We start from the raw sequence: 14,180 nt of genomic DNA, 5'->3' as shown, positions 1-14,180 counted from the left end.
CTTCTCTAGTTAGAACCACTTATGACCCCTATTTCTACATAACGAAAACACATCTTTTCTCCCCTGCCCAACTGACTCCAGATGGACTCATTTACTAGTTTTAACTCTTTTATGCTATGCATTTGAAGGTAAATTTCAAAATAAGTAACAATCTTGAAGTTTTAACTTGTATCTCTCAGTAAAAATACCTAGTACAGGGCTTCAATCACATACACTATTAAACTGTTAACTGAGCAAGTCTTGGTTTATTACCAGGTTTGCTTTTTATTCACCAAAATTTCTTTCTTTCTTTTTTTTTTAAAGATTTTATTTATTTGACAGACAGAGATCACAAGTAGGCAGACAGGCAGGCAGAGAGGAGGAAGCAGGCTCCTCGCAGAGCAGAGAGCCCGATGTGGGGCTTGATCCCAGGACCCTGAGATCATGACCTGAGCCGAAGGCAGTGGCTTAACCCACTGAGCCACCCAGGCGCCCCACCAAAATTTATTTCTAAGTACCTATAACCAGTGGATTATTTGTTTCCATGGTTATGCAGATCCATGCTTCTAGGTATGCAGGGTAAGTGGTTTTGGTTTGGTATTGTGTAGGGATTTGATTTTTTTGCTTTTTTTTTTTTTTTAAATTGTGAAGTTAACTGTAGGCTAAATTTTCTTCGACAAAATTTCCTCCTAAAATATTTTTTTTAATGGAGACACACTTATAGGACATATTAAATTTAGTTGGGGAGCTTCAGTGTTAGTCAAATGCTATACCTCATTGTCATCGACAAACGGGAATGTCTCTGCCAAAAGCTGCATGCAGTCATCAAAGTACAAAGCCTCTGGTTTGGGAATGTCGGCAACCTTGATAAAAGGGAAGGGGACATCAAAGAAGAAAAAGACTGCTCAGTGTCAGACAATGTTTACAATACAGTTAACCAAACACTTATCTTCTTTCAGAGATCAGTTTAGTATAGAGCACAGAATCAAACCACCAAGACCATCTGGGTTCCAATCTTGACTTCCCCCATTTCTTGAGTGCTCTGAGCTTCAACTGCTCATCTATAAACAAAATGCTAGCAATCTGTACTAGTAGTTTTATTACTGCTAGATCCTCACATTCTGTTCCCACAGCTTACAAAGCGCTGTCAATGTAACGTACGCCCTCGCACTCCTTACAACTCTGTGAGGGCAGTCAGTCAGGTTTGAACTCGTCAGGAGGCTGAGGTTGGGAAGCTGACTTGATTTGGTCATGAAGACAGTAAAAAAGGCAAAGCTGGAATGCAAATCCAGACGTTTTAACTCTTGGGCCAGTATCTCTTCCTTAACCCCTGACACCTTCCCAAGAACTGAGTTTTTTGTACCTGGGAGTAGTTGGCAGAGCTGCTGGTTTCTGATGGGATGTGTTGGGCTGGCTGAATTGGGAGGAATTCACCTGTTTCTTCATCTAGTTGTAACTGAGCAAAAAAGGCTTTCTCTTGTTCCTTTTGGAGTTGTTCTTGTCTTTCCTTTTCAAGTTTTTTCTGTTTTTCCAGCTCGTGCTCCTTCCGTCTTTGACTAAAGTCAAATACTTCTCGACTTACCCCAAGATCTATATCTTGCCTCCAAAGTATGTCAATCAAATCCATGTCCTGTGTTAAAAAAAAAAAAAAAGCCACAGTTAAGATGGTTTTTAAAACGACAGGTACTATATAATTTACATTATGCCATTGTTGATGGGGGTAGGGTAATGACCATCTGAAAGGGAACACAGATCCAGTGTTCTGGAAGGGCACAGTTAATTCCATTCAATGAATCCATTCATTAAAAGAAACAACAACCTACAAACACAGCCATCCATTCTAACCACTTATTACTTGATTATTAACGACTGGATGATGGCAGAGTTCACCAAAGAGCAAAGTAACATGCTGCACATTAAAGTTCTTGAATTTTAAAAAAATCCCACACTTGTTTAATGGAATACAGAAATTACAGCCAGGACTCCAAGTCATTGGTTTCTTACAAGAAATGGAATTTGGAAAACATGCTCAAATATGTGGAATTTTTTCTAAACCCATTTTACAGCTGGAGGGAAGGTGGGGAATGGGACCCTTGTTAAATGTCAATCCAGCAGCTGTGAAATTTCACCTTCTTTTGGTATTTCCTACATGAAGTTATTTCCCCCCATCATTTCTTGCTATTCTTGTCCCCATGACTCATTTATTAAAACAATTTCCTCTTGACTTGAGTTTTAGCTCCTGAGACGTGAACAAATTAGTAAAGAAAAGTCCTAGCTAATGGTGATTTGGTGACCCATGGGTGAAGCAAGAGGCTGCCTTGAGAAAGAGGTAGTGCTCACTAGTTTCGCTTCTGAGAAATCACAAGCAGCCTTAAGAAAATAACACAAAATGAAAAACAAAAAACCATGGCTCCAGGGAAGGATGGAAGTTACCAAAAATCTTACAATGAGGGATGGTTATTTTGATTTCTGTAACAAAGCTAGGCCTTGGTTCCATGTCCAGACTTTCCTAACCATGTGTTAAAAGCAGTTTTCTGATTTATACCTTTCGTTTTGGGGAAGTCTACACAGATAGGAAATTTAAATCACTCTCCACTGAAGAAATTCATCAATACTGAAAATAATATAATGAGATTGAGACCAGAAAAATCAAGACATGGGGGAAGGGAGCTGGGGCCCGAAGGCAGGGTAGACACAGTGTGCACAACCAACACCGACATTTTTGGTCCCGGTGATGGCGGGCCGCACTAGGTTGCCCCATGTGTCTGGACTCTATTGCTTTCCACCTCCAAGGACAAAAATAACATGGTTATTGCTTCACTGAGCAGTCAGGCTATTTTTACCAGACAAAGGAGGAGCAGGCCACCCAGCCTAAACGCAGCACAGCGACATGGACAGCAGAGGCGATTATAGCCTTGGTGGGAGAATCCTAAACACCACGAAACACTGCTCCTGGGGCTTATCATCCTTCTAGCCTCGAGCAGGGTTGAAAAGTGTCCCCCACACACGGCAGGTAAAGTTAGAACAGCTGTAGCTCTTCTGAACTACAGCCAACGTCTGTCCAAGGCTTTCTACATGTCAAGCATCATTTGAAGTACTCTATATACAAAGAGATCCACAAGACGACCATATGCAGACAACATTCTTATTTTACAGATGAAAATACCAAGGTTTAGAACAAAGGGAGACTGCTAGAAAGTGTACAGGGATATGTCCTGGGCAGGCCCAAACTTGGACTTGTGCTGTCTTAAACCACAGGTTACACTAAAATGTATAAAATCTGATCATTGACCAGTGGGCAGGATATAAAATCCACTGTCACACACACACACACACACACACACACACACACACACACACACACTTTAACATCTTGGTAGTGTGAAAAAGTGGCCACTTTACGGAAGGCTGGATTGAGCACATCCACTCAAGTCATCTTCCTGGCCATGACAACACAGCAACCACAGAGCATTTATTCATACGTGGCTAGTTCCTCATGAAGCTCCTCACAAACAGTAAGCACGAAAATCATTTCCAGGTTAAAAATGATGGGTCTCCATTTTAATGGACATGTTTTATCCAAAGGCAGAGAGAAAGCTACTTCAAAATTCTGATCTTGGGGTGCCTGGGTAGCTCAGTGAGTTAAGCCTCTGCTTTCGGCTCTGGTCATGATCTCAGGGTCCTGGCAGAGAGCCCCACATTGGGCTCTCTGCTCAGCGGGGAGCCTGCTTCCCCCTCTCTCTCTGCCTGCTGCTCTACCTACTTGCGAGCGTTCTCTGTCAAATAAATAAATAAAATCTTTAAAAAAATAATCTTTACAATTCTGATCTGGGGAAAAAAAAAATTCTGATCTGGTTAGGTCGTAGCTTCTCAGTAGGTTCAGATGCAGCCAAGTAGCCCATCCAGCTCGGAGAACTGGACTAAGGTCTTCAGACTATTCACATCCACTAAAAGCCAGCGCTGAAAATTAAAAGAATGCACGATCACACAGTCTCAGCTGAACTCCAGTCCCTCTCAAAAACGGATGCGGACTGCGTGCTAAGCTTTTCAGAGCAACAGAAGAGAAATGCGCACACGTGTCCCTGCAGCTGGGGGTCACTCTGGCGCATCCCTCCCTCACTTCCCCAGAATGCCCAGGCGGGGGCTTCTCCTTGTCAAGCGATCCCAGGATCAAAAGAACACCCAGTTTTGATTTGTTCCTGAAAGAACTGAAAAGACACTGAAGCAGTTAATGCTGCAAATACCTGCTCACAATATTCCAGAGTATCCCCAAAACCCAGTTCTATGGGCTGAAAGAAAATTTCTACTGTAATTTACTCGAAAATTATCAGTGGCGGTCACACCAAGAGTTGATACAACTCTATTCCTTCCTTTCCTTCTCCAGATGAGCTGTCTTGAGTGGGTTCAGATGGTTTAGCTCCACGTTCACGACCTAATTGTTCTATCCCACCCCTCCCGCAGATGTTGGTGGATCAAGTGAGCCGTGAAAGAAATCGCTCTTTACATGTGAAGTCTATGCGAATGTCGCTGTGCACGCTGGCAGCGATGGTTCTAGTACTTGCTGTCATAGGAGTGAGATCACACTTGGGGCAAATGGATGATCATGAAGCTGTGGGCCTAAGTGTAGCAGGAGACCGAGACAACCTTCAGCGACAAAGCTACTTGGTTCCTCCTCCTTCGGGGAGGGTCTGAAACAGACTCATGGGCTTGTGCAACATATGCATTGAAAACCAAAACACATAACACACACTTTTGTGTTTATTTTCATGTACACACCCACCCACACCCATTCAACTGTCGTTAGATTCCTGACAGGACTACCCTTCAATGCACAGCTTGACGGATTCAATTTTTAAACATTTCCCTAACAGGCTCAGAAAAGGACACCTTGACGGAACTTTATCAACACACGACAACAACACAGATCACAAAGCATCACCCCGCCCAGCTCTTGAATATCCTGTTCTCCGACCTGAAACAATGCACAGCCCAGGGAGGCAGAACAGCCCCTCCAGCCCGAGCCTACGGTCTCCACCAGGAATGCCACCAAAAGAGGTTTCAAGTGACAACATCTACTTGTTCTTAATGCAGACTGGGCAGCCTTCAGTGAGGTCACAGTGGGCCCAAAACAGGTTTCAAAGTGTCCTCAGAGGGTTTTTCCTCTGTGTTTTAAAGTTTATTTTGACGTAGTGTTTATTGTTGCTATGAAAAATCTCTAAAAGAAACCTTCTGCTTAAAAATAAAAGCAAGGGTAGACTTAACCACCTCGAATTCCTTAAAGCAGATGTTCTGATCAAATTTATAATGAAGCAACAATGGGTTTCCTGTCCTGGCCTTCATGTATTATCCTCTGTGTTACTCACATTTCCACATCATTTTCAAAAGAACACGCCTTTGGGGATTTGATATTGTTTGAAATCCTCAAAGCTCTATGTTGCAAATGAGAACTGTGTCCACCCAAGACTTGCCGCTGGGGAGCCCCATGGCCTCAGGACTGTTCTTTGCTACCCTCACGGGCAGGGAGCACTTCCTGCAAGGAGCCCCATGACTGGCACATGACTTCTTCCACAAATGACCCATCCCTGCGACACGACACTCGTGCTACATCTGAGAGGAAGGCGTCCGGGTGGAGCCCATCAACAAACAAGAACAGGACACCGGACAGTGGGGAAGGGAAATGCCTGAGGAAAAGCTAAAACTGCTGTAAGGCACATAAATCCCAGGCCCTGAGAAAGAAGAGCTTCTAATCCCCTCCCAAGCCCCTGAAGAGGAAGGCCACCACGCTAAATGGCAGCTCAGTCGAGTCTGGGGAAGGAGCGGGAAGCAGGGGGACAGCTCCCGCAGCATTCCAACAGGTATTCCTTCGGACTAAGCAAAGAGCTGGCTGCGAGCCTTCACACGCCATATGGAGCCGCTCAGCATCGTGAATTTTTTTGTTGTTGTCCTTTAGTGATTCCTGGGTGTGTTGCAAATTATGCTACTAGCTTGGCTTACACAAAAGATGACAATTTAATAAGAAACATAAATGTTTGACAATTCGCATTAAATCACCATCTGGTCCAAAGGAATTCTTCATATTTAAAATGTATATATCATCATTTGCCATCTGTGTAATCTATTACACATTTTACGGGGAATCTGAAGTTGGATTATTAACTTATACCACTTCAAAACAAACATCTCTGTTCCAGGATAAAGAAAGGAGAAAGGCCTTGAACAAGTCAGCATTTTTCATACTCAGATGATCCAAAAAATTAAAAAAGATAAGGCAAGATAGCATCATCTCCTCTTAAGAAATTCTGTAATCTGAAGCTCTGGGAAAATATCTGAAATGAAAAATACAATGGCTTCTATAATATATTCACACATGTAAATGAGACTTGCACCTCCCAACCCACTGCCCTCCCCTCCCTCTCCCGTACTTTATTGTCTTGAGGATGGGAAGGCAGTGGGAAGTTTGCTTCTAAAAACAAATCACCAATCAACTTAAAAAATTAACTCTGTAGAGTACGAAGCTTGTGAACAGAAAATGAAAACTCCTCACTTTCTATTTTACTGTGTAAGCATGAAACCATGTCTCCAGCTACTCCTAAAAATCATGTATTTCCATTAAGAAAGTAATAAATGAGGCTTTTAAAGTCTATTCTCCTTGAGATCTCTCCTTCATCCAAATATTAATTACTGGCATTCAGAGTCCAAGATCCCCATTCATGTCAGTCTTTCGATTATGCCCAGGTGGTTACATTATTCATCTGAAAATGAAATCTGGGTATCTGGGTTAATATTTTTTTGACAGAAGATACTCAAATATTTTTTATCAAAACCAGATGGAACGAGTCCTATCCTGCTATCTGACATGAAGAGCCAAGTGGGCTACAACACAACCAAGGGCCTGCTCAAATTCTGAAGGAATGATAAAACAACAAATCTCTTCTTGACTCACAAGTCACAGTCCTTAATAAATCAAGTAAAATGATAGGGGCGCCTGGGTGGCTCAATCGTCGGGCATCTGCCTTTGGCTCAGGTCATGATCCCAGGGTCCTGGGACTGAGCCCCACATCGGGCTGCCCGCTGAGCAGGGGAGTGCTGCTTCTGTTATCTTTCTTGTTGTCTCTATCAAATAAATAAATAAAATATTAAAAAAAATAAAATGACAACAAGCAGGTGTGGTTTTAAAATATGTTTCACTGAAGACTATTATATTTCATAAATAATTATCTGCCCATTCACTTCTCTTAGCTTCTCTTCCACTGCTTCATTACAAGAAGATACACAACAGGGACACTTGGGTGGCTCAGCTGGTTAAGCCTCTGCCTTCGGCTCAGATTGTGATCCCAGGGTTCTAGGACTGAGTAATGTGCTGGGGAGCCTGCTTCTCCCTCTGCCTGCTGCTCCCCCTGCTTGTGCTCGCTCTCACAAATAATTAAATTAATTAAAAAAAAAAGGTAGAAGATAGACAACACAATGCCAATTGTTTTTTCAGTGAGCATTCTAGAGAAGGCAGATGACAGGTTATTCTTGCACTGTTGGTTCTACTGGACTGGTGGGCTAACATTTAAATATATTTGCTACAGTAACTGTGAAGTAGATAAGAGTCACAAAGTGGTGTGTGTGTGTGTGTGTGTGTGTGTGTGTGTGTGTGTATGTATGCTCATATGTAAAACCACAGAATGTTAGGTGTGGAAGGGGCCTTTCAGCCATCTAGGTCAAGTACAGATGTCACTGAGTTAACTTCTGTGTAACTACAGCTCCATTTTTTTTTTTTAAAGATTTTATTTATTTATTTGACAGAGAGAAATCACAAGCAGATGGAGAGGCAGGCAGAGAGAGAGAGGGAAGCAGGCTTCCTGCTGAGCAGAGAGCCCGATGCGGGACTCGATCCCAGGACCCTGAGATCATGACCTGAGCCGAAGGCAGCGGCTTAACCCACTGAGCCACCCAGGCGCCCACTACAGCTCCATTTTTAAAAATAACTGGCCTAACAAAGTTCTATGTCTGCAGAGGCTCCTAGTAAGTAGTAATAGTTACCACTAGTCCAAGTTTTCCTTTTAGAGAAATCTTACGGACGATTATTTCTCCAATCTTCAACAACCAGCGATTTCTAACAATAAATATTCTCTCACATATACCAAGATCACAAGTTTGCTCTTCCCTGAGGACTAGAACCGTCCTTCCCAACTTTCTGTCTCGCAACTGGAAAACGGTCCAGTTTCCCGAGTCTGGCATGTTACTATGTACAGACATTTTCATGGGCTGCTTCCTGTTCACAAACAAGTTTCTCAGCAATGACTCAGTCTAAGAAATATGATCCAGCCGGTTTACTGGAACTCTCACCCATTATGCTTGTCTACAAGCTGCAAACACAATACAAAGATAAAGCAAAACCAGACAGTGAACAGAATAGGAACTTGGACTGCTGGTTTGCTCAGGAGGCATGTACGTGTTTAGCCAAAAAGAAGTCGGAAAGGACACTGCATTTCCAAAAGGGTCGGTGAGCCCACCTGCTGCAAAAAGTATACAGATCCAAGTCTTCCATGAGAAGTTTCACACCTGTGTCCCAACAGACTTCTTCTGGGTATTTGGGTGGATGGGGCTGCCAGGCCTGGGAGGGCTTCTAGGACGACAGCTTACCCTGAGTTTGCCAGGAGAATGGCTTGGTTTGATAAGCAAACTTGATGATACATTTTTATAAACTCTTTTGCATTTTTAATTTTTTTAAAGATTTTATTTATTTATTTGATAGACAGAGATCACAAGTAGTCAGAGACACAGGCAGAGAGGAGGAAGCAGGCCCCCTGCTGAGCAGAGAGCTGGATGTGGGGCTCGATCCCAGGACCCTGAGATCATGACCCGAGCCGAAGGCAGAGGATTAACCCAATGAGCCACCCAGGTGCCCCTCTTTTGCATTATTTAAAAAAAGATTTTATTGATTTGACAGACAGAGTTCACAAGTAGGCAGAGAGGCAGGCTCCACTGAGCAGTGAGCCTGATGTGGGGACCCTGGGACCATGACCTGACCCTAAGGCAGAGGCTTAACCCACTGAGCCACCCAGGCGCCCCTCTTTTGCATTTGTTTTTGGCTCACCCATCCATGCTGAGGTCCAACAGCGCTGTCTGCCCATCCTGGTGTGCCTTCCTCCAACAGGGTGGCCGCCAGGAGGGAGGAGCAGTGCTCCAGCACAACTCAAAGGCTGGGCTCTTTACAGCCACTTCTGCTACTTCTAAACACCCTGTGTGATCCTTCACCCTCTTTGGGTCCTGCATTTTTTTTTTTTTTTTTAAGATTTTACTTACTCATTTGTCAGAAAGAGAGAGAGAGAGAACAAGCAGGGGGAGTGGCAGGTGGAGGGAGAGGCAGGCTCCCTGCTCAGCAGGGAGCCTGATGCGGGGCTGGATCCCAGGACCCTGTATCAAGACCTAAGCCAAAGGCAGATGCTTAACCATCTGAGCCAACCAGGTGCCCCAGGGTCATGCATTTATAAAAAGAAATTATTTATTTCAAGCTTAAAGCTCCTTTTCAGATTTAACTGTCTACTATTAGCTTTAAGAAGTAAGAATCAGGGGCGCCTGGGTGGCTCAGTGGGTTAAAGCCTCTGCCTTTGGCTTAGGTCATGATCCCAGGGTCTTGGGATTGAACCCTGCATGGGGCTCTCTGCTCAGCAGGGAGCCTGCTTCCTCTTCTCTCTCTCTGCCTGCCTCTCTGCCTACTTATAATCTCTGTCTGTCAAATAAATAAATAAAAATCTTAAAAAAAAAAAAAAGAAGAAGAAGTAAGAATCAGGGGAGTCACCCAGGCTGGGAAGCTGAGTCAGCACTATGTGGTAGGTGACGGCCACTAGCCAGAGACCTTGTTTGCCAGGGCGAGGGTGCGTGCTGAATATTAAATACAGACACAGGAAATGTGGTAATACATAGAAACTACCTAAAACACTAAGTTTTGCTTTCCTTTTTAAATTGTAGATTTGTTAAAATACATTCTAAGGGGTCTGCTTTTTAGCTTTTTTTTTTAACATGCCGTCTTCTGAGTATGAAGTTATTTCCTGAAAAAAAAAAAAAAAAATGAGCTGCTGATGGCTAAAACCTCATTTTACTGGGATGGTGGTAGTTATAATAAGGGGGGTGGGTCAAGAGCAACAAGACTTGTGCCTGTAACTACCGTACACGGATCATCACTCCGCCTCCCCATCTAACACGTGTGTACAGAGCACCTCTCAGACACCAGCAACTGTGCAAGGTGCCCGGGGGGACCGTAAACAAAGACAGTCTCTGATCTTAGTTCAGACACGCTGAGCGGCACACAGAAGCCAAGGCAGCATGAAGGCAAGTATCACTAAACTGCACAGACAGACCTCAGCGAGGTCACAACCAACAGAGTCACAATTATGTGGACGTGAATGTCCCACTCGATAAACAAGGGTTACGCCTGGTCTGCAAAGGTCTACTCCAAGCGAACATCTGAAAGCAAAGGAGGTAATGGAGGTGGAGAGAACAGAGAAGGATGAACACCTCACCACTCCGCTCACTTTAGGCATTCCTGGTCTCCTCTCTTGGTGGTGGTAGTGTGTGCCCGCCCATTCTCCCCACAGGGGCGCGGCTTCTCCAGAACAAGGACAATTCTCCGATGCAGAGACTTCCTCCCCATGTGGACTTCTCTGTCAGCGTGACTAAGTGTCAGCTGAGCTGGGCATTACTGCTCCTGCCACATGGTCACAGAATGCTGCAACTGGAAGGGACCACAGAGCTCACACAGACGCCCCGTTCATTTTTCAAACAGGGAAACAGGCCTGAGGATGAAATGACTTGCCCCAAGGTCAGAGGTCAAGGATTCCCAAACTACCAACCTCTCTACTCTGCAACTCTTCCAAGTTATTTGGCAGAAGGGAAAAGATACACTGATACATTTTTGCTCCATCTTAATTTTTAAATGAACCTCTCTTGCTCTAACTTGCCAGCCTGTGGGCTCTTATTACAGCTGGCCTTTGCCAAGCACTCATGGGCTATTCGCGGGCAAGATCTCATTCCGGCCTCCCCGCAGTGCCCCAGGGAGCTGGTTTATCTTCATTTAGGGATGAACACACTTGCGCTTTGGGCACCAAGGAACCCTGCCCCAAATCACATGTCTGGCAAGCAGCAGAGCCAGGACTCCAACTCAGAACAGACTCTGGGCCTGCCCAGCTCTTCCCAAGCCATGGGGCCGCTGCCTGGCATTCCCGCCCCAGCAGGACAAGGTCTGGAAACTGCTTTAGCCCCAGTGCCCCCTCCCCAGGCAGGCCAGGAAGACTTGGAAGCTGACTCTTTACACTCAGACCTGCTGCCCTGGTGACTGCTGGCAAATCAGGTGGATTTAGCTGTACCAGGAGACATCCACATCTCAGTCTACCTTCCCGTAAAGACAGTAGTTACCCCATACTTCCTTATGTCCTCTCTGGGTTCTCTTAAAATGCTCTGATTCAACTGCGAACGACTTTAGGGCAGCACAATGTTCTTTTTCAAATAGATAACACATGTGTTTGTGGTACAGAATTTAAAAGATGCAAAAGTAATCACCTAGTTACCTTCCCCAAGGCAACTGCTGGCATCAATTTTTTGTGTTTTCTTAGGAAGATAGTCTATTAAATACACACAAATAGCGTATTATCATTGTGCTTTCTAATGTATTTTGGAGACAGTTCTAAATCAGGGCATAGAGATGTTCTAGTATTATTATTATTTTTTAAGATTTTATTTTTAAGTAATCTCTATACCCAACATGCAGCTTGAACTTATGACCCTGAGATCAAGTCACACACTTCACTGATGAAGCCAGCCAGACTCCTGGTTCCATTATTTTTAATGGCTGAGCGGTATTTCACCATAAAGATGCACTAGAATAATGTATTATTTCATAATATAATCATTTCATTAGTCCCTCAATGGGTTTTGAAGTGATTTTTGGATCTTTTACTACAACAAATAACACTATAATGAATATCCTTGTACAGAAATCATTCCATAAGTGTGTGAAGACATCCGTGGAATACAGAATTATAAGTGGAACTGCTGGGTCAAACAATACAGCTGACCCTTGAATGACGTGGAAGTCAGTGGCACCAACCTCTCCACAGTCAAAAACCCATGTGTAGGGACGCCTGGGTGGCTCAGTCGGTTAAGTGGCTGCCTTTGGCTCAGGTCATGATCCCAGAGTCCTGGGATCGAGTCCCATATCGGGCTCCTTGCTCAGCAGAGAGCCTGCTTCTCTCTCTCCCTCTGCCTGCACTTTGCCTACTTGTGTTCTCTCTCTCTCTCTCTCTCTCTCTCTCTGTCTAAAAAATAAATCAAATCTAAAACAAAACAAAACAACAAAAAAACCCATGTGTAACTTTGGACCAGAAGCCTCACCAGTAACAAACAGTAGATTAACACTGGTTTTGTATGTTCTATGCATTATACATTATATTCTTACAATAAAGTAAGCTAGAGAAAAGAAAAACATTATTAAGAAAAATCAGAAGAAAGAGAAAATACGTGTAGCCAAAAACATCTGTGTATAAGCAGACCTGGCCAGCACAGCTCAAACCTGTGTTGTTCAAGGGCTAACTGCGCGGGCACCTGTCATGAGGTCAGATACTGCCGGACAGCTCTGCGCAGCAGCTGTGCCTTTTACACTACCCCCAACACTGTGTGGGGTGCCCATCTCCCACTCACGTGTCCAGCGTACCTGTATCATATTGGTATGTGGTACCCTCACGATAAACGTGTATTAACTGTACAAGATCTCCTATGTTAACTCCAGAACCATTTCAAGACCAGCCCCTCCCTCTACCTTTTAATAATGAAATTAAGGCTAACAGTGAGATAAACATCACAGTCGGTTGACCAGCAAGCAGATCTTCTCTAACCACCAGTCTAGGTCCAGCCTTGCTCCTGCCAACTTAACCTTGGTTGTTGCCTTTGGAGCTAGCGAACATTTGTAGGAGCAAGAGAAGGAGAGGCCAGCGGTACACACAGGTAAGGTAGAGGCCGGGCAAGGCCTCAACAGCGGAAATACCACAGCAGGTCAGGCAGAACCAGAAACCTCTGCCTTTCTCATGGACAAGGCAAATGTCAAAGAAAAAAAGCAAGTCCAGCCTAGTTGCCCTTCTCCCAAGTTCTTAAAGACTAGGAGAAAGCATTCTTTCTCGGAATGAATCTCTCAGGAACAGAGGTTTCTTGGTTATTAAATTACATATAGAGTACGCACAGACTAGGAACAGCTGACCGTGATCTTGGGAGACCACAGTCCAAACCCCAGGTTTATAAATGAGGTTCCTGAGGCCACGAGAGGCTAAATGAGTAACTGTCCCTAGGTCTCATATGATGAAGCAGAACCAAGGAGGGGTCATATGGTCAACCTAACACAAATTAGATTTTAAGGGGGACTTTCTACTGCAACGTCTATTACTTAGGACACAAGAAATATTAGGAATTACTCTGAAAACAGACCTTCACAAAACTGTTGTGTGGCACTGACTCATGCAGCCAAATTAATGGCCTATAAAACCCTGTTATTTGACCAATGTCTAACATGCCTTTTTCTGTGCAGGACTTTCCTTCCGCCACTCCCAAGCTCTAAATAGCTTCCTGAAGACTGCCCCTGTTCAACACAAGAGAGGTAAGCTGCTTCAGGCAGATCGTCTCTGCTACCACAACAAAAGCAACTCAGAATCAACGTGGACAGAGGGGACAGTGTTCCAAATCCCCAAATCCCAGAGATAAGGCCATGGACCCACTATATGCACATTCCAAACTTGATGGAATCATCAAGGTTCACTGAGAACAAGTGCAGTCCAAGAGCTAGTTCTATACTATGTATGAGAAAGAAAGCCATTGAAGACAGCAGCCCAAAACACAGTGCTTTAAGATCAGAAAGCTCTTTCACAAACATTTTTTTTTTTTTTATGTCAAAGAGGGAGAGAGTGAGTGAGCACATGTGCACGCCAGCGAGGGGCAAAGGGGTAGGGAAAGGGAGACGGAGAATCTTAAGCAGACTCTATGCCCAGGGCGGAGCCCACCTCGGGGCTCTCGATCTCACAGCCCTGAGATCATGACCCGGAGCCGAAATCGAGAGTCAGAAAGACTCCCCAACTGAGTCTCCCAAGCACCCCTCACGTGCGTTCTTACGTCATTTAATCCTCACGTTACTCTGTGTGAACATCAGCGGGATGAAGAAACTGAGGTTGAGA

General features: G+C 44.2%; 1 protein-coding gene and 1 long non-coding RNA gene across 5 annotated transcripts in view; one reads left to right on the top strand and one right to left on the bottom strand.

The window, feature by feature from the left end:
* Window positions 1–14,180, bottom strand: part of NFE2L2 (NFE2 like bZIP transcription factor 2) — a 35,312-nt gene that overhangs the window by 2,701 nt on the left and 18,431 nt on the right. For 3 of the 4 annotated variants that reach the window (XM_082689400.1, XM_082689403.1, XM_082689402.1), the window contains exons 2-3: window positions 1,343–1,609; window positions 753–842 (exon numbers count right to left, since the gene is read on the bottom strand). In XM_082689400.1, the coding sequence (XP_082545526.1) occupies window positions 753–842; window positions 1,343–1,609 (357 nt within the window). Of the gene's footprint in view, window positions 1–752; window positions 843–1,342; window positions 1,610–10,502; window positions 10,703–14,180 lie in introns of all 4 variants that reach the window. The other variant, XM_082689401.1, reaches the window with a different exon arrangement.
* Window positions 1,623–6,955, top strand: LOC309843733. The gene is made up of 2 exons (XR_014300320.1): window positions 1,623–5,834; window positions 6,807–6,955. It is a non-coding gene; the product is annotated as an uncharacterized lncRNA (long non-coding RNA).

The sequence above is a fragment of the Mustela nivalis genome, assembly GCF_964662115.1.
Source record: "Mustela nivalis genome assembly, chromosome: 11".
NCBI lineage: Eukaryota > Metazoa > Chordata > Mammalia > Carnivora > Mustelidae > Mustela > Mustela nivalis.
Note: the sequence above shows the minus strand (reverse complement) of the source record. Positions and strands in the feature narration are given on the sequence as shown.